Genomic DNA, 19,102 nt, shown 5'->3' with positions numbered 1-19,102 from the left:
TTATTTTTTAAGGCACTGACTATACCCACATAATGGGTCAGTCATTAACAGGAATACCTTATTTTACACCAACACATTTTCCCATAATAAGCTAGTGAGGCAATTCCTGTATCAAGTACTGTGTGTGTTAGACTTAACCAAGTGTGTTTTGCAAAAATAAACACAAAATAACAAATGTTTGTGTCATCCTAGAATGATAGTATATATATATATACGCCACAAGGGCTATATGACACAGGCAGGAAATAATCCCATTCAGAGATAGTAGTGGAGGACGATGAGGCGATGAGAAATGAAGATATGATGAAGTAATTCTTCATTCTTCAAACTGTATTTGAAACAGTTGAGAAGGTCATTCTAGTAGTGGTGAAGGATGAAAGGTTATGACCAGGCAATGGGATGGCTTTGTCCCTGAGGGCTATGGAGCTTACAGAATGAAGAGGTGACCCCTCGCTTACCTTAGTACAAGGGCCTGGAGGTACAGTGTGAGGTACAACTCCTTCTGTAACATTATATGCCAGCTGCAGGGTTTAAATTTAAAATGAGCAGCCACAGACAGCCGTTATATGGAGGACATTTAGGTGAGGTGAAGAGAGAGTCACAATACATCAAAGAGGGTTTTTGCAGGTGGGAGATGACTAGAAATGGACAAAATAACTGTCCAGAGCTCCTGGTGAGGAAGGGACTGATTTGCCTGATTTATGCACAATGCAGGCTTGGTTGTGGATGCAATATACATAAAAAAATAAAATAATAATAATACTATGTTGTCTCAATCAACTAATTGTTGGAGATGTGTCCTTGTTTTCTTCAATCAGAGACCTATCCTACAACAACATTAAGGAGCTTCCATCCTTTCACGGTTGTCTAAAACTACAAGAGATGTAAGTATCAAGTACCAAGACAAATCTAAACCAAAACTGCAGTTTGAAGATGAGGTGTCGTGATTTTTTTCCACCCTAAAACATGATCATCAGATATTTTTATTATATAAGGAGGAATCATTTTTTCAAAAAATTGTACAGTATTTGTTAAAATCTCGTTTTTATGTGGACACCCCCACCAGTTCGTTAAGTATGCCTGGTTTGCCTGGTGGGTGGTGATGGGTGGTGATCCACCTCAACTGAAGCCACACCCACAGCTGTTGTTGTATGATAAAGGGGGAGGGGTTAGGGGATGGGATGTGATGATATTGTGATGTCACTATATCACTGTTTTTTTCATTGGCACATTTGACTGTCAAGGTTTCAGCCTCCAGGAAGTAACCCTAAATACAAAGGGAAGACATCATTGCACATAAACACATCTAGGGGTCTAATGAAGTACTGTCACCTCATAAATACATGAAAAACTGGAAAAAATACAAAAAATCACGGCACACCATCTTTAAAGAGTCAGATTCATTAAAGATATGTCATATCATGTCTGCTTCCAATCAACAGAAGCCTGCAGCACAACCATATTCTACAAATAGACAGGGACACTTTTCAAGGCCTTTCTTCCTTACGTTTGCTGTAAGTCTTAACAACACACACGTGCACACGCACGCACGCACGCATGCACGCACGCACGCACGCACGCACGCACGCACGCACGCACGCACGCACGCACGCACGCACGCACGCACGCACGCACGCACACACACACACACACACACACACACACACACACACACACAATGCCAGTGGTAAAAATAACATGATTGGATGTTGAGTTATTTTGTGTTCTGCTGTCACAACAGAGACCTGAGTAGAAATGAAATCAGTGTCATACACCGAGATGCTTTCCTTTCCCTGACTGCTCTTACAAACCTGTGAGTATAACCTGCATGGTTTCACATTACCTCAATTGAAATAGTCAGAACTGCACTACTAGAACTCATAATATGTGTAGTTTCTTTGAACTAATAATGTGTATGGGATCCTGTTAATGTTCTTTGCAGAGATCTGAGTATGAACTCTCTGACTGTGGTTCCAACAACTGGCCTCAGTACCCTCAATCAACTGAAACTTGCAGGGAACCTCCAAATGAAAAGTGTCCTGACAGCCAAAAGTTTACCAAAACTCAGGTGAGAATACATTTTTGTATTTGATTAAAAACTTGAAAAAGGTAGTAGTATTCTGAAGGATGATATATAGTTTGAAAAAAAAAGAAGCACTGTACAAATCAGGAGTGTGTGTGTGTGTGTGTGTGTGTGTGTGTGTGTGTGTGTGTGTGTGTGTGTGTGTGTGTGTGTGTGTGTGTGTGTGTGTGTGTGTGTGTGTGTGTGTGTGTGTGTGTGTGTGTGTGTGTGTGTGTGTGTGTGTGTGTGTGTAACAAATGGGAGAGAAAGAGTATGGTTGTCATGTTTAACAAAACTGGCAGACCCAAATGCAGATACGACACCAAAGCAAAGTCCAAGGGTTTTTATTCAATCAAAGGAGGAATGGTGGTAGGGGGTTGGCAGGCTGGGGTTGATGACAGTCAGGCAGGTAGGCAGGCAAGCAGTCAAAAGCAAAAACGCAGGGAGCAAAACATTCTAACAAAACATATATGCAGTGTTGTCCCTGAACGCATTAAAAAACGATCGTTCACACAAACGTTCATAAGCGTTCATATTTTGGGTGAACGTGAACTGAACTGTATTTCTGCTTGAAGAACGTCATTGTGAATGCGTTCATTTCTGGCGTGTGTGAACGTCACTTTCTCACATTCAACTTCGTTCAAGAGTGAGTGTTTCCATAGAGCCTTCCAGGCTAAATCCCCGGCGCTAAAACACACCCTAAACTGTCCAGCAGAAAACCCACCAATAAGCCCATATCCGACACAAATTAACTAATCTTTCTCAGCTGTCACTGGAGCGCGCAGCGCGCATCTACTGCATGATGATGATCCAGTCATGACAGACAGCAGACACAGAACATCCCGACTCCCGACCCAAACACTGAGGAAACTTGTTGTTTGATTAAACATAATGTGCCACGAAAAATAGCTTCCAATAGCTAACGAACGAACGAACGAAAGAAAGAAAGAAAAATAACTAGTTCATTTTTTGGAACCATGAACTTTAGTTCAAAATTTTGAATAATTAACTATTAACACTATTACATGTTTGAACTGTGAACTGAAAAAAAGAACTTTCCCAACACTGTATATATGTTATAGCATGTTGGATGGTTGTTAACACCACAAACGCCCGGGGGTATTTAGGACCATTAAATCAGAGCGCCCAGCGATTTACAGCAACGGAGCACATTTAGCGACGCACCAGGTGCTATCCCGGATGTAGCTGAAGTAGCTTGATGTAGCCAAAACACTCCCGAGGCGATCGACAACAATGGGAGGTATGATTAAAAAAAACGATCGCATCGCTCCACAGGCTGGGAGCGTCTGTTGCGCTACACTCAATGTTATTTTCCGGTGGGATGTCATCGAAAATGTTCCCCCCCATTTTAGCCGACAAGATCGAAGATCTTAAAACGTTAATAACTCTTGATCTAAATCATTCCGTCCAATTCTAAGAAAAGATTATGTGTCTCTAGTCGCGTTAGAATTAATCATACCTCCCGTTGTTGTCGATCGAATCGAGAGTGTTTTGGTTACATCAAGCTACTTCAGCCACATCCGGGATAGCATCCGGTCCGTCGCTAAATGTGCTCCGCTGCTATAAATCGCTGGGCGCTATGATTTAATGGATTAAATAACCCCGGGTGTTCGGGGTGTTAACTAGCACCCACTGTATGTGTGTATAACTCCAGTAAACTAATGCCATTACAGTGCCATTACAATGGGATAGTGTGAATTCATACATTAGGGTGAATCAGTGTGGATGCATTACAAAATACTACTTGTGCAGTAAAACACTTTTTGAATGTCCATTGTCTCTCCGTAGGTCCATCTCTGTCCCCTATGCCTACCAGTGTTGTGCATTTGTGGCATGTGACACCATAGCTTCTTCTGATGACGATGACCTAAGGAAGACTGCTGGTGAGAAAGTGACACTCAAAGTCACATCCCTGCAACTATGACCACATTTACAATTTAGGCTTTAAGTCGACACTCTTATCCAGAGCGACTATGTGTGAATTCACAGTCTCGGACCCCAGTTAACATAAATGGACACATAGGGCCCTATTTTCGTCAGTTCTATACCCCTTATGCCTAAACTTCTTTTCCTTTTTTACTATTTTGAAAATCATTTTTGAATAGTTCAAATAGCCGATCTAAAAACTCACGTGTTGATGTAGATTGGCTAGTTGAACAATTTTTATATATTTTTCAAAATAGTAAAAAAAAAAAAGGCACATAAGCGGTTTAGCATTGACGAAAATAGGGCCCATAGAGTACACAGAGAAACAATTTAATGTTCTATCATTCAAAGAAAGTAGAATATCAGGCAACCTTCAAACCTAGCATATGTCTCAACTATCTAAATAACATTCTTAGCTTAATTTCTAATTTAAGTACAGCTAAGGAATATAGAGATACATTGTGGAGTTGTTTCATTAACGCACATGAAACCAAGTACGACTTAAAATCCACTTTTATCTCCACCTTCATTTGTTTTCATAGCTTTCTTATTATCTCCCCAAATTATTGTACTATAATCACAGTTGTTTAACTATTGTACATGAGAATGACCTGAGCAGAATCTTTTTCTATCAAGTAGCCACCCTAAACTACTTGATTTTCTTTTGGATTTTTTAGGCCCTCCTATATTCAGCTATAGTGTAGATTTTCGTCCTACACAAATATTAAATTCCCATTGACAATGAATTTAGAATTTACGTCATACTGTATGTGTCTGAGCAAATCGTCTATTTTTGTCCTACACAAAGATTAAATTAATAAATTCCCATTGACAATGAATGGAGAATTTACGTCATATGTAGACGAGCAAATCGGCTATTTTTGTCCCACACAAAGATTAAATTCCCATTGACAATGAATGGATGGATCTTGAAACATTCAGGCCTCTAAAAGAAAACCCTCTTTTGTTGTAGGTGGAGAGGAAGTGGAAAGAATTTCTCTGATCATACATTGCTCCCCCTCTCCAGGTAAGAGGCCTTTATGACACATTTTCCTCTTTCATTTATATAGGCCGGTGGTTCTCAACCTTTTCTGGATCAGGGCCCATACATTTGTTGATATTAATGCTATATCATCAATACAATCTTTGCGTTTTGCCAATTATTTGGGGGCCCACTTAGAATAGGCTTTAGTTTTTTGAGGGGCGCTAGCCCCTCCTATATTCAGCTATTAGTGTAGATGTTCGTCTTACACAAACATTAAATTCCCATTGACAATGAATTGAGCATTTTATGTCATAGTGTCTGAGCAAATCGGCTATTCTTGTCTTACACAAACATTAAATTCCCATTGACAATGAATGGAGAATTTTACATCATATTGTCTGAGCAAATCGGCTTAGTGTATATTATTGAGGAGCGCTAGCCCCTCCTATATACAGGTTTAATGTTTGTCTTTAGTTCAATGTTTGTTTTCTAAACACCATTGACAATGAAGGGAAAATGGTACCTCATTATGTCATATTGTCTCTTTATTGTTAATGGCGTTTAATGTTTGTGTTTGCACCGCTTGTTTTACATAACCATTACATCACCTAATCAACATTTTTGTCTTACACAAACATTAAATTCCCATTGACAATGAATGTAAAATGTTACGTCATAGTGTCTGAGAAAATCAGGTTAGTGTCTATTTTTGTCTTACGCAAACATTAAATTCCCATTGACAATGAATGGAGAATTTTACGTCATAGTGTCTGAGCAAATAGGCATAGTGTCTATTTTACGTCATGATGATGTACGATAATAAGAGCGCCCCTCACTTCACACAGGTGTGATTTTTAATATATTTTTGGGGCTTTATCTGCCTTTTTATGGATAGATGGGGGGTGACACGCAGCAAGGGTCATCACGATCGGGACTCGAACCCACAACCTGTGGATTACCAGTTTAGGTGCCCAGACGGCTATGCCAGCCGCCCAGGCTTTTGTTTATGTTTATAGACTTTATTATCGGTGTTGGGTTGATGATGGAATGTAATAACAATGTGTCTCCCTCTCAGGAGCGTTCAAGCCCTGTGAGCACCTCCTGGGAAGCTGGATGATTCGTCTGACTGTCTGGTTCATCTGCCTGGTGTCTCTGGTCTTCAACGGCCTGGTGCTGATAACCACCTTCTCTCCTGTCCACCATGCTCCGGGCTTTGCCCATTCACAGACTCCGCCCCTGTCACCAGCCAGGTTACTGACAGGGCTGCTGGCCCTAGCCAACCTGCTCACCGGGCTGTACGTTGGGGTGCTGACTGTGCTGGACGTTGCCACCTGGGGTTCCTTTGCAGAGTTCGGGGTGTGGTGGGAGATGGGCGCCGGCTGCCAGGTCACAGGAGCTCTGGCAGTCTTCTCCTCAGAGTGGGCGGTGTTGTTGCTCTCACTGGCAGCCGTGGAGCGGAGTGTGGCGGTGCGAGCCCTTCTGGGGAAGGTGAGGGTGTCGCCACGGAGGAGCAGCAGCAGCCATTGGAGGTGCTGGCGAGGAGACCAACGTTTCAGCCTTGCTGCAGGACTACTGGGGCTCTTTGCTGCTGCTGCTGCCTGTCTGCCTCTTCTGAGTTACAAAGGGTCATCTGCGTCTCCTCTGTGTTTGCCCTTTGCTGGTGGTGAAGGCCCCACTTTGAGTATTACTGTAGTTCTGGTATTGCTCAATGCGCTGGCTTATCTGTTCACTGCAGCCGTCTACACACAGCTGTACTGTCACCTTGGCAGGGTGGAGCTTGCAGATCCAGAACAGACGGGTGCCCTGCGCCATGTAGCTTGGCTCATCTTTACCAACTGCATATTCTTCTGCCCTGTGGCAGCGTTCTCCTTTGCCCCTCTCTTGACTGGGTCAGGCTCCACCGCCGGTGGCCCAGAGATAGCCAAATCTGTCATCCTAATTTTCTTCCCCCTCCCCGCATGCCTGAACCCTGTCCTGTATGTATTCTTCAGCCCCACCTTCAGGGAGGACTGGCTGAGACTACGGGGTCACGGGTGTGTGGCCAGGGGGGTGAAAGCCAGTGCCAGAAGTCAGGGAGATCATGCTGGCGGAGGGTCTGGTGCCACGGACGGAAGTTCCTCCACGCAGCTAGGCTTTGACTGTGGCGTGTACTCGCAGCTTTGCGGGGAGTCGGTCGTGTGTGAGCATTGTGAAGCAGCATTGCATGCCCGGACCTGTTCCTCCTCTTCCTCCTCCACAGTCTGCAGACATTTGGTGAAGTCTCACAGCTGCCCAACGCTGTTGGCGGGAGCTGCCGTGTGTCAGCAGCGTGCAGAGGGATACTGGGCAGACAGTGGCACACCCTCCGCTCAGTCTGAGTACGCAGATGAGGGAGACTCGTTTGTGTCCGACAGCTCCGACCAGGTGCAGGCCTGTGGCAGAGCCTGCTTCTGTCAGAGCCGAGGCCTCCCTCTCGTACACTACTCATACAACATACCTCGTGTCAAAGACTAAGGAGCCCTACAGAGTGGTATGTGCGCGCACACACACACACGCACATATCCCTCCCTGCTATGTGAATTTGGACACTACAATATGATGTAAACAAGTTGTGTCAAACAACAAAAGCTACCCTGCTAAAGAAACTATCCATAAAAAGCACTTATTTTTGTAATTACTGTGTAAACAGACACTCAACCAATCACCGACAGAAAGGGAAGTTGGCATGCAATTATCAACCAGGACACTATTGATGAGCACGTTTTGCTTCATGTAATTGTATGTGAGCTGAACCGTTGTGTCACGATCCGTTGTGTCGCGGACCGGTGCAAGTTGTCTAACAACAAAGGGACGTTACAAGAGAAACTCTTGCCGCCAGTGCCTGTTTCCTGGTTTAGATTGGACTGGATGTCACAATATTACAAGCCTCAAATCATCTGTCACTTCTTTTCCCCTTTTTTGGTGCCATCTGTTTTACCTATAAGCTTTTATCAATTGTTGAAAGAAATTATGTCATGCAATTTGTCCGTTTTAAAAGCCTCACTATGATAGCTGTTGATTTTATATGTATGTAAATGTAGCAGATGTAATCATCCTCATTCTAGAAATCTCTTTGTGAATGTAACATGAATTTCAGGAGAACTATTTGTATGAGTGGTCTTAAACTAAAGAGGGGGGATCAACTTTAATCAATATTTTTTTCCCCAGTAAGTTAAACCCTTCCAATGTGACCCAAATCTACTTTAACATATTCTATAAAATGGCAACTTGCCCTGTGCCCTGTATTCACAGTCCACACTTCACGAGAGCATGGCAATTGCATAAATGTATGTAAATTTAGGTATAAACTTTTTTTTTTCCCACTGTAAAGTGAGTAAGACTTCGAATGTGATATAAACGTAGCAGATATCACTGTGTCAGCGACAGCTGTGCTGGGTTGTTTAATGTGGTGTTGTAATTATTTCTTTTGAGCGGTAGGAATGTCTTGTTCAAGGTAATTTCAGGTATATGAAAGGTGGCCTTTGAATGATGAATGCTTAACGGAAGCAGTCACAGAGACTACAGCACCCCTAGTGGCAAATGTTAAATCCCTCACAAACACCTTTATTGTTGCCATTGTATTGTAGTACTGTAAGACTTCACTGTTATTATTTTTTTTACAAGTCTTAAGTTGCACATATTGGTGCTTACAGTATCCTTACAATCCATTAGTCAGCAATTGACTCACAACTAGTTGTGTTCAGCTCAATCTGTGTAAAGCAAAGCAAAGCAAAGCAAAGTTACTATATTTACGCAGGGTAACTGGACTAAGCATCAGATACTTGTTTACAGCCAGGCCCTGCTCATAGAACATTTCATGGTAGTGGTTCAATGCCTTGCTCAAGGGCACTTCAGCGGTGGTAATTTTAACGTGCCGGTCCGGGGATACGAACTGGCGACCTTCCGGTATCAAGACAAACCGCTCGGCCACCGCTGTAGTTAAATGCTAGTAGCCTATATATATAGTCTGTTATGGCAATACAGTAATATTAACCAATAACCCCAGTAACCCTGGTGTGCCTATTCTGGGCATGCATGTCATTATAGGCGAACATCCCCCGCCATGAATAAATGCAGATGTACAAGCTGAAAATGCATTGCAACGTGACGTGATGTTGTGAGCTTGTAGATTCGCTATTTTCGCTGTGACAGCTACAGTTGGAGGCCATCGATATTGTCCTTTTCTTTTTGCTGAGGTTTGCGTGATCTGCGCAAAAGGACAGTTAACCCATTTTGGGCGGGAACCCCTTTTGGTGTTTTAAACATTGTTATAATTTAGCTATTGAAAAATAGCAGATCTACAAGCTCATAGCGCGCCACCGAGTGGCGCGCTACGAGCTTGTAGGTCTGCTATTTTTGAGGTCAGGCCTAAATGGGTCAAATGATAAGGGACAATATCGGTGGCACCCAACTGTACAACGAAGTTTAAAAAAAAACAGGGCTTAAGTGGTTAATGTAGACGACTCTTCACTTAGATTGTGTGACTGTTGGAGGATTACTCTCTGGCTGATACATATTGTGTGACTGTTGGAGGATTACTCTCTGGCTGATACATATTGTGCTGGAGCGTGTGATTGTACACATTAATCTGGACACACCCTTGGAACATGTATCCACAAGTGTGCATCATGTGAGTGCTCAGGAATTTAGGTAATGTAGGGAAGCCCTTTTCTCCAATCAACAAATCATTCTCGTGTCTTTACAATGTATAATATTGACTTAGATTTTTTGTTTTAATTTGCTGTTGTCATTGTATGGATTTTATACACTTTGACTGGGTGTGTAATTTCTAACACCAACCAAATGTCCATTCATTCTTGTTTAAGTGTGAGATCACATCCTGTAAAAAAATCTGTGTTGTACTTGTCTGTCTCCATTAGTCTGTAAATTATTTTGATAGAAAACATATAATCAAGAATGGGATGCAATGTTTAACTAAGGAAGCTACCTCTTCAACTGTAGTGGCTACCGGCAGTGCTTTTTGTAATGGATTATTTTTGTTTGTTTGTTTTGTTTGTTTGCATACTTGGCTTTAGGTTGTACATCACCATTTTAGTTCACTGCAAATTGTGGGAGTAATTTATGTACTGTATACTGTGATTCTTTTTTTAACCAAACTATAAACTATGGAACTCTTACAGTTTGGTGTTTCATATTTTTTAGATACATGTAGATATCAGTGCTGTAAATACAATACATATCGTGTTTTCGTTTGAGTCCAAATACATTTTATTTGAAGAAAACAAAATTGTGAGATCTATTTAGGTTATTCCAATTCTTTGAAAGTTGCAAAGGACTTGTGAATTGTTCAAATTGGAACCTGCGTTATGCTGCTCAAACATCATATGGTTCACAGTCATATGGTACAACGGGTCAAGTAACTGCATGTTTCTTAAAATAAATTAAAACCTTTCTAACTGCGGTCTAGGCAGATACCCCCATAGTAAAATGTGCAAGAATTACCACATGGAAACATTTCTTATCCTTGTGTGGAAGAGTGATTAAGTCTGCCTCCCTTGAAACACCACTAACTGCTCTCTCTTGACACCCTCAGTTGAGCCACATATTTCACAGTGGTTGAGTGGCATGAGATGATCCTGCAAGAGACACGTCAGCTTTGCTATCAGGAAAGACAACATATGACTCACTTGGTAAGGGAACATAGTCTCTCTGTGTGTGTGTGTGTGTGTGTGTGTGCGTGTGTGTGTGCGCGTGCGTGCGTGCGTGCGTGTGTGTGTGTGTGTGTGTGTGTGTGTGTGTGTGTGTGTGTGTGTGTGTGTGTGTGTGTGTGTGTGTGTGTGTGTGTGTGTGTGTGTGTGTGTGTGTGTGTGCGAAAACCAAATGCATCTGCTTTGTATAAGAATACTAAGCAGACCCAGTGGCAAGATCAAATGACTGTTAAGCAACATGTAAGGAAACCAACAACAGTAAGTCTTCCACAGGTGACTGAGAATGTCAATGCAGGACATGATCAGACTGTACAGTATCTCATTACAATACAATGAGTGGTCTACAGAGATGTGGGGAAAAAAGGTGATATAGTCAGATGAGTCATCCTTCACCTACACTCCTACAGGTATTCTCTAGATGCATCGTGTGGTGTACACCAAGAGAACGGTTGAAGCCTGAATGCTTGACCCCTACAGTGAGGGGTCAAGCACTCCAGTTATGCTGTTATGCTGTATGGGGCATTTTCCTGGCATGGTTTGGTCCACTTGTCTCCTGGGTTGCTGCAAACGTTATTTTCAGTGATCACCTTTATCACATTGGATGAGTATGAAAATTATGTCATGAATTATATGCTATAACCTTCATCAAAACACCAAGTGAGGGTATTCTTTCATTGGAACCGTGCTCCATTCTTACACAGCAGAGTTCCAGAGACTTTTGCAATCTATGCCAAGATGTTCTGGTGGCTCATGGTGGCCCAGCACCTTACTTAGACATTTTATGGAATTTTGGTTTTCTTTAAATTCTCACTCACCTATATTATTATTATCCTCATTGAAGCAACTGAATGCAAATGCAATCCATAGTTTTTACATTTTACTTCACATTCATACAGTTAATTTTTATTTATTTGTATTTCTTACACAAAACCTGCAAAATCATTTTATTAGAAAGAAACACATATGCAAACGCGAAACGCCCAATTTAATTTTCTACAGTCGTATACTGACATCCTAGGCTGTGACACATGGGCAGACTACACCAATCTTGAAAATCACGAGCATCCCGAGCACATGAAAAATGAGGTACTTTATTTGTTACAAAAAGTTAAAAACGCCAACATGTTTCAACCAAACGGTCTTCATCAGGGCAAGTTTGCATACTCATCCTGATTACATGTTGTTAAGGCATGAAGCCTTACACATGTTTTGGAGATTAGATTAGCCTATACTTTGAATCAAAACACTTGAAACCTGTAACAAATACAGTATGTCACTGCCTGGCTGCCCCAGAAAAGACATACTGTATAGTATATGTAGGCCTACAATATTATAGTAGCCTTGAGACAAACAAGGTTGTTTGTTGATCAATGCACTGTACACTGGACTTGAAAGACACAGGAAACGTTGATCTTAAAAGGTGAATAATTTCCAGAAATAGAATCACACATGCCACATGTTGTCACGTCGTCAAAAGGACATCCAGACCATTGAAAGCCTTCATACACGTCACTGGTGGTCTACAAATTATTAAGCACATACCTCATGCCTTAGCAAGCGTTAGCAAGGCTTTGTTGCGAATAACACTAAGCATTCAAAGACTCTTGTTCATTCAACTGGCCCCAGAGTTCCACTTGTTCTCTGCGTTGTTGGTATGCTCTGTGCGGGCTCTGTTTACGTCAGTGACCATGTGGCTTCTCGGAGTCCGATTATACTTAGTCATGGTCATCAACATGCAGGCTTGTGATGGACACTTTCATCAAATGTTATTTTTGCCACCGGGCTACAAAACTATTGGTTAATAACATTACCAGACCTATAACCCTAAATGTATAGTAGGCTCACTATGTGTGTCTATATGCCAATTTTGTGTGTGTTAGTTTACGCACAGGTGGTGAAAAACAACCATGCTGTTTTCGTGCTCAGACGCACCCACCCACCCAGCCAGCCACCCAGGCACACACATAGTGTGTGCTTGTCTCCAGGTGTCTCCAGGTTAATAATAACCTGGAGACTGACAAGTACAGACATCGATGCTTTATGGTCCAAGTCTGTTCCATGTTTGGGATGTATTTGGGGTCTTATCAGTACAGTCAGTGCCTTCATCGCAACAAAATAAGATTATAAAAATGTAATTAAAGATTTGCAATGGACATGTGGACAAGTTTTGTCACAGACGTTTTTGTCCTTGTACAGACACAATGATGACCCCCATGTCACATACCAGAAATATTGTTGCTCTCCACCTTTATATCACCTATGACTAAACAGTATACATGTGTATACAGTACAACAATCCAGAACTCACACTTTGGATTAATAAGTAAATATATTGGACACTTAAATGGATTCAACATAATGGTTTAATTGGCTTATTATTATTTTTGATCTCTTGAATGAGGACAATGGATGGATGACAAAGCTTTGCAATCTTCAAAATATGTCAGCATACATAATATAGAAGTACTAATCAGCAGCATACTGTAGGTGTCAGTCTGTCAAATAGGCTAAGCGTTCTACACAGAATAGCAGATAATCATTTCCCAAGAGCAGGTGGCAAACAAAGGAAGTGGGGTAAACAACAACATATATAATTTAATCTGGGCTCAAAGCGGTCAACCTGACGGGTTCCCTGAGGAATCCCAGTGTAGGCAAATCTTCCACTTTCTCAGCCAGACTTCTCTTCTTTCTTCTTCTCCTCTTTGGGGACTTGAGCTGCAAGCCAGGGAGGGAGTTTGTCATACTTTATAAATATTAGAATCAGTGGTTCTCTTTCTTTTTTATATATATAATTTATTCCCCTTCCAAGGGTACCAGGTCATCTCGCCCCTTTTCCAACTCGCCCCCGCGAAAAGTGAAGACGGCTCGCCACAGAATTTCGAAAAGTGAAGACGGCTCGCCACAGAATTTCGAATAGTCATAGCACTTTATAGTACACATGTATAATATATAATATAGTATAGTATGTATAGTATAGTATAGTAGTAGGCTATTATCTGTACATTATGCTATAAGTCTAAAAGGGGGTAATAAGTCCAACTTCTAAGGTTTTAAATTCTCGGTCCGTTGGGGCGACCGCTCTTCCCGTTGGGGCGACCGATCTTCGCCGCTTTGGGCGAGTTGGAAAAGGGGCGAGCCGTCTCGTATTCCTTCCAAGGACCCCAGAACTGAGAGTATACATATGGAATCAAATGGATGAATCAAAAGGGCCATTTGTAGTTGTACACTCTGGTTTACTGGTTGACAAGTGGTACTGCCTGAAGGTCCAAATAAAAGCAAACAGGCAGGCTCTATTAGCTCAGTGGTAAACATGTCAGCTGTTGCGCATGAGAACCAGGTTCGAATCTGAGGTACTGTAGGACATGGAAGTTACAGAGTCAGCTTTAAGTATGGCTGTGTTTGCTCTAGAAGGCAAACACAGGGTGGAATTAGGTGGGGTGGGGTCGGGCCTTACTCTGGTACCACTCTAAGTAAACATGTTTACACAGGTTCTGAGAAATAGTAGAAGAATGGTAGAACAAAGCTTTGCTGATACGTTAGAATTGGTGGTGTACAAACTCAAGAGTGTACAAATGTAACCAAATACAGGTCCATTTGGTTACATTTGTACACTCATGAGTTACAAATAGATAAATTAACCTGGACTCCACTTTGAGGACAACTCGTGCAGGCTATGTGTGCTTGTGTTCGCGGCATACTTACGGCGAACCTCCAGTTTACACTCCACAACATCTTCCCCGCTGGCATTAACTGCTTTGCACATATAGATCCCTCCGTCAAATGGACAGGGTTTACGAATCTCCAGCGTCAGAACACCTTGTTTACTGAGCATACGAAACTTGGGTTCGTCTGTGATACACATCTTGTTTCTGTACCAGGTCACCTTGGGCTAACAATGTAGGAAATTGAAGATTATTAGTATTTAACATACAACACGCACTATATTTTCATATTTTCTGGAAAGCTTATACTATACTTATGCTATGTTTATTATTGTAATCATGCTACTGATCTAGGTGTCATTTTAAAGATGATAAAGGTGATGATAAAATAATAGTCATCATTACTATAACATCCATGCTCTCTTTGATTGGATAACAGTTTTGAACTTATCAACGTTAATTATTTTGAATCTAAAAAGAATATTAAATAATAATTAAAATAATAGTGAAAATAGCAATAGCAGTTGCGGTGCTTAAAGGTTGTAGATTGGCTGTTTTAGCTATTCGTCGTGCAACAAATCCTACAGGGCTTATGTGGTCAGAAAAAGGAAAGAATATTTTCTGGTGTTTTTCATTTGCACTCACCTTTGGAGTTCCCCTGACTGAGCAGCTGAGGGTGGCATAATACCCCGCTATGACAGAGCGGTTCACAAGGGGGTGCGTGAACTTAGGGGCCTCATTGGGGTCACGCTCCTTGTAGGATGGAGGCTTGTAACTGAGACCTAAGAACAGACAATGCTCAGTTTTGGGTTTGCTTGGGCATATATTAATTGCCTACACTTTTTTGACCTGAGAGCTAGTTTAAAACAAGATCTGCCCACCCAAAACATTTTGATCCCATTGCTGAAAGAAATGTGGGGGGGTTGACCCCAATCTGTATGGAAGTGGCATGTTTTGTGGTATTTGATCGCACATTTCTATATAACTTTATAATACTACTGAATACTGATGTTTGCGTGCAACACTCTTGAAAACAAAGCATTGCATTAAGCCATGAAGGGAGCTGACAGGCCCTTCTTGATGTCAATCTATCAAGTCACCTTAATCCAAGTGGCGGATGCCAAAAAGAGGAGTTTTATGATTTTTGTTTATAAATATATTGTTTTTATTTAAATTATATTTTTATAGGGGCATGTCATGTGGTCTAAGGCAATATAAAAAAACAAATAGAAAATAGAAGTCTGCACACTGAGTTTGTAAAGCTCCCACTTACGTATCAAACAGAGTCTTACCTGCTTTCTGGATGAGGGCGCTGTCTTTAGTGGTGCAGGGGTCAGGGCTGAAGCCCACTTGGTTAATGGCGAACGCACGGAACACATATTCATTCCCCATGATGAGGTCAGGCACCACACAGTTGGTTCTCCTGTATTGTTCATAGACTGTGTACCACTCCTGTATAGGAATGACATTCACATCAGCAACTTAACCAAGTTCAAACTGGCTTCCATATTTGGGAATGTTATTATAGGTGAACATTTCCAAAAGTTGTTTAAAGTTTCTATATTTCTAAATGTTTCAAAAATAGAAAAAAATATCCCATTTACAAGTCCACAAATACAATTAACACCTCAAGCTTGTAGATAGTCTATTTTTGCTATTCATCATCAGAAGGAGTATCTATAAGACTAAAGAAAATAAAATCTAAATTATGTTAGTACTGTATGTGCAGACTGTGGGCCAAATTCACAACGGCGTTTACGCTCATATCGTGAGCGTACGGACATTCACGCGGATTGCCACGTTACGTGTGGAATTCACGACCTTAAACTTGGTTGGCGGCCGTTGGTCGTAAAATCCGCTCATTTCCAAGTCAGCTCGGAGGGTGGTGTACCCGTGATCAAGGCATGCGTATATTTATTTAGAAGGCTCTAGTCTTCATGCTGAATCAATTAATAGTCCCCAAACCTCAAATAAAATATGTAGGCATGTGTCCAACATTGGTCAGCACATAAAAAAATTATATATGCCTATATAATGCCTATATATAGCCGAGTATCGCGCAGCTTCCGCTTGTATGCCTATATGCATGCATTCTATGGTTCACAGACATGACGGTTTGACAGACAGACAGCAGATTGACAGTCAAGTACCGTCCCGAGAAGGTGGACTGTCGGCGGGCTGACGGGGTGTCGCTGCGCCCCCCGGCTCCCTGGAGGTGCTGGGCATCTCCCCCCTGTCCCCTCAGAGGGGGGAGAACCAAACAAAATCGAGGGTTACTGCGGCCATTGATCGGCTACAGTATATAAAAAATAGAAGACCACATTACTGAATGGCATCAACGTGTTTGAAAGTCGGCCAGTCATATCATAGTTTTAAGCCAGATCACCTCCAGCGCTCTCCCCCAGAGGTAGGATATTTTAATGTTGCTGTGCTGGCAGCACTGCCATTAATTAATTATAATAGGCAACTGTAGCTGCACTACAGCTACAGCTATAGGCTACTACTGTAGGCTCAGCATCCAACTTCCATTAGGCTATGCCAAGTGCCAACTAACGCCAAATGTACCGCGAATCATTTTAATATAACGACATCATCAAATTAATTATTAACCATTCATGAGTCCAACTTTAATACCTCTGACGAGTAAGCATACCGTAGCCTACGTATGGTTGAAATAGCTTGAAGAAAAATAATTCTGCTCCCCTTTATTTCAACCTATAAAACAAACAACAAGCCCGGAGGGGCGAAACGTTGTTGATTTATAGGTTGAAATAAAGAGGACGGGGAGCAGAATTATATCATGTGCGGACATTCCACTGTTTTCTTCATTAATTGTGATCACTTTTTGGGTCCAGCTGCACCGTATTTAAAAACTGGGATGTGCATAATCGTTTCCCTTCTTTTCATATGAATACTGTCCAGAACAAATTAATTCCCCAGGCATGATTCAGATATTAATCAGAGCTGCATTAATCAATGCAGCTCTGATAAAAAAATATATCGGATATCCTTTTTACCTTTGCAAAGGCGAGTGTGCAATTGTTCAATAGAAATGGCTCTGTATAGGTAATATAATTGCCAAGTAGGCCTAGGCTATAGCCTTGAGCTTGAACTTAAATCAATAAATGAACGAGTTGGTTATGAGAGTAGCCTATACTTTATAACGGTCTGTTCGTTGACATTGCTGTCCAAATTAACTGCTCTACAAGCTCATGCATCGCAGAGCACCGCGTTCACTGTTGTGTATAACTTATAAGCTTGGGAATCTGTGCATTTTGCAGGCTGTAATGACGTTTTTCATCCGAGGACAGATATTTCCTGTTGCCTTATATGGTGTGGAATGGGTGTGGATGTTCCATTAAACCAGGCGACACCAGGCGAATCGCTTGGGAAAGAGGCGAAATGAGATACACGGGCGATCCGCACAAATGCAGTCATTACGCCACCTTTGGTGAATGACACGTGAGCTTGTCGCAGCTTGATCGGACGGATAAATACAATATCATTGCGCATTTTATTTACACCTGGTCGTATATTTCTGTTGTGAATTTGGCCCTGTATGTGCAACAATATGTTGCAAAATCTCTTTATTTAAATCTTTACCGTTATGATGTTATCATCATAACACCATTTTCAGTGACATTCATTCATGTTAGGTATTAATTTAACCACATTAACCCTGCCATCCCTATTTGGGGCAGGGGCACCAAAAACATTTTCATCTCTAAGAACATTTTCCCTTTCCCCCTGCAAAAATAGCAGATCTACAAGATCACCACAACCCGTTGTGGTGATCTTGTAGATCAGCTGTTTTGGCTATTTAACGTACAACGACATATATAGGCCTTATAGGTGATTGATGTTCACACCAGTTGATGTGTCGACAAAACACTTAGACGCCCTTTCCCTTTTAAAGTTAGCAAGAGCTCGGACATCTCTGACACTGAACACAGGTATATTTCTGTCCTCATAAATCACAGAGATTGCCATATTAAGCAGACGTACGGACAGTTAATTGAATCTAATCATGACTACAATGAAACCTGAACAGGGTGCAACTGCATACCCTGCCATGCACCCTGGCATGCACACGCTGCCATGCCATCCAGAAGGACAGCAGGCCTGCGCTGCTGCATAGACAATCCTTGTCAGGTCATGGCTAGGAGGCTAAGATTAGGACATTCCTGACTACCATGGACGCAGGCAGCTCGGCATGGCGGAAGGTAGCAGTGGAAGCTCTAGCCAACAGGCCCATAATGCCACACTTCTGGCCCACAAAAGAGGCTCTGTGGCCAGCATTGGCTGATTACACTGTATGTCACAAGGAAAGACAAAAATATCCCCCTGCGACCATGTAACATTCCTCCTCTCACATAGCGTACATACATTACTACAAAGCTAGTTCCATGCATAGGGAGGTTGACTTCGAAGTTGTAAGATTAGCCTACAGAGGTAAAATAAGCTATGGTAAGGTAAGGTCAGGTAAGGTAAGGTAAGTGGTTCTCAAACATCTCATGTCAAGGACCGGGCCCGACATCACATGTACGGCTGCAGGCCCTCATCTGAAGTTATTTCCATGCTATAACAAATTTAGCTGAGGACCCCCTGGAACCCCCTTGTGGACCTCTGGGGGTCCTGGACCTCACTTTGAGAACCACTGAGCTAAGTTAAGGTGAGGTAAGGTAGAAGTTAATTTGTCCCCGGGCCAGTTGGCTTTGCAGCAGTTACACAGTAAAAACAGTAACCACACAGTCTCACA

At 41.9% G+C, this 19,102-nt stretch overlaps 2 protein-coding genes and 1 long non-coding RNA gene across 5 annotated transcripts in view; 1 reads left to right on the top strand and 2 right to left on the bottom strand.

Moving 5' to 3' along the window:
- The window catches only part of lgr4 (leucine-rich repeat containing G protein-coupled receptor 4), a 34,268-nt gene extending 26,746 nt beyond the window's left edge, over positions 1-7,522 (top strand). For both annotated transcript variants that reach the window (XM_079497682.1, XM_079497683.1), the window contains exons 12-18: positions 819-884; positions 1,443-1,514; positions 1,742-1,813; positions 1,943-2,068; positions 3,872-3,966; positions 4,983-5,036; positions 6,070-7,522. In XM_079497682.1, the coding sequence (XP_079353808.1) occupies positions 819-884; positions 1,443-1,514; positions 1,742-1,813; positions 1,943-2,068; positions 3,872-3,966; positions 4,983-5,036; positions 6,070-7,487 (1,903 nt within the window). In that variant the 3' untranslated portion in view covers positions 7,488-7,522. The remainder of the gene's footprint in view (positions 1-818; positions 885-1,442; positions 1,515-1,741; positions 1,814-1,942; positions 2,069-3,871; positions 3,967-4,982; positions 5,037-6,069) is intronic.
- Positions 7,523-7,553: 31 nt separating this feature from the next.
- On the bottom strand, positions 7,554-10,228 carry LOC306920790. Its single transcript, XR_013789682.1, has 3 exons — positions 9,425-10,228; positions 8,944-9,164; positions 7,554-8,722 (listed from the first exon to the last, which is right to left on the bottom strand). It is a non-coding gene; the product is annotated as an uncharacterized lncRNA (long non-coding RNA).
- Positions 10,229-13,038: 2,810 nt separating this feature from the next.
- Positions 13,039-19,102, bottom strand: part of mybpc3 (myosin binding protein C3) — a 46,830-nt gene continuing 40,766 nt past the window's right edge. For both annotated transcript variants that reach the window (XM_079496893.1, XM_079496894.1), the window contains 4 exons: positions 15,636-15,795; positions 14,989-15,125; positions 14,384-14,570; positions 13,039-13,396 (listed from right to left, as the gene is read on the bottom strand). In XM_079496893.1, the coding sequence (XP_079353019.1) occupies positions 13,350-13,396; positions 14,384-14,570; positions 14,989-15,125; positions 15,636-15,795 (531 nt within the window). In that variant the 3' untranslated portion in view covers positions 13,039-13,349. The remainder of the gene's footprint in view (positions 13,397-14,383; positions 14,571-14,988; positions 15,126-15,635; positions 15,796-19,102) is intronic.

The sequence above is a fragment of the Electrona antarctica genome (assembly GCF_951216825.1).
Source record: "Electrona antarctica genome assembly, chromosome: 3".
Classification (NCBI taxonomy): Eukaryota; Metazoa; Chordata; class Actinopteri; order Myctophiformes; family Myctophidae; genus Electrona; species Electrona antarctica.
The sequence above is the reverse complement of the archived record's forward strand: the minus strand, read 5'-3'. Positions and strand labels throughout refer to the sequence as shown.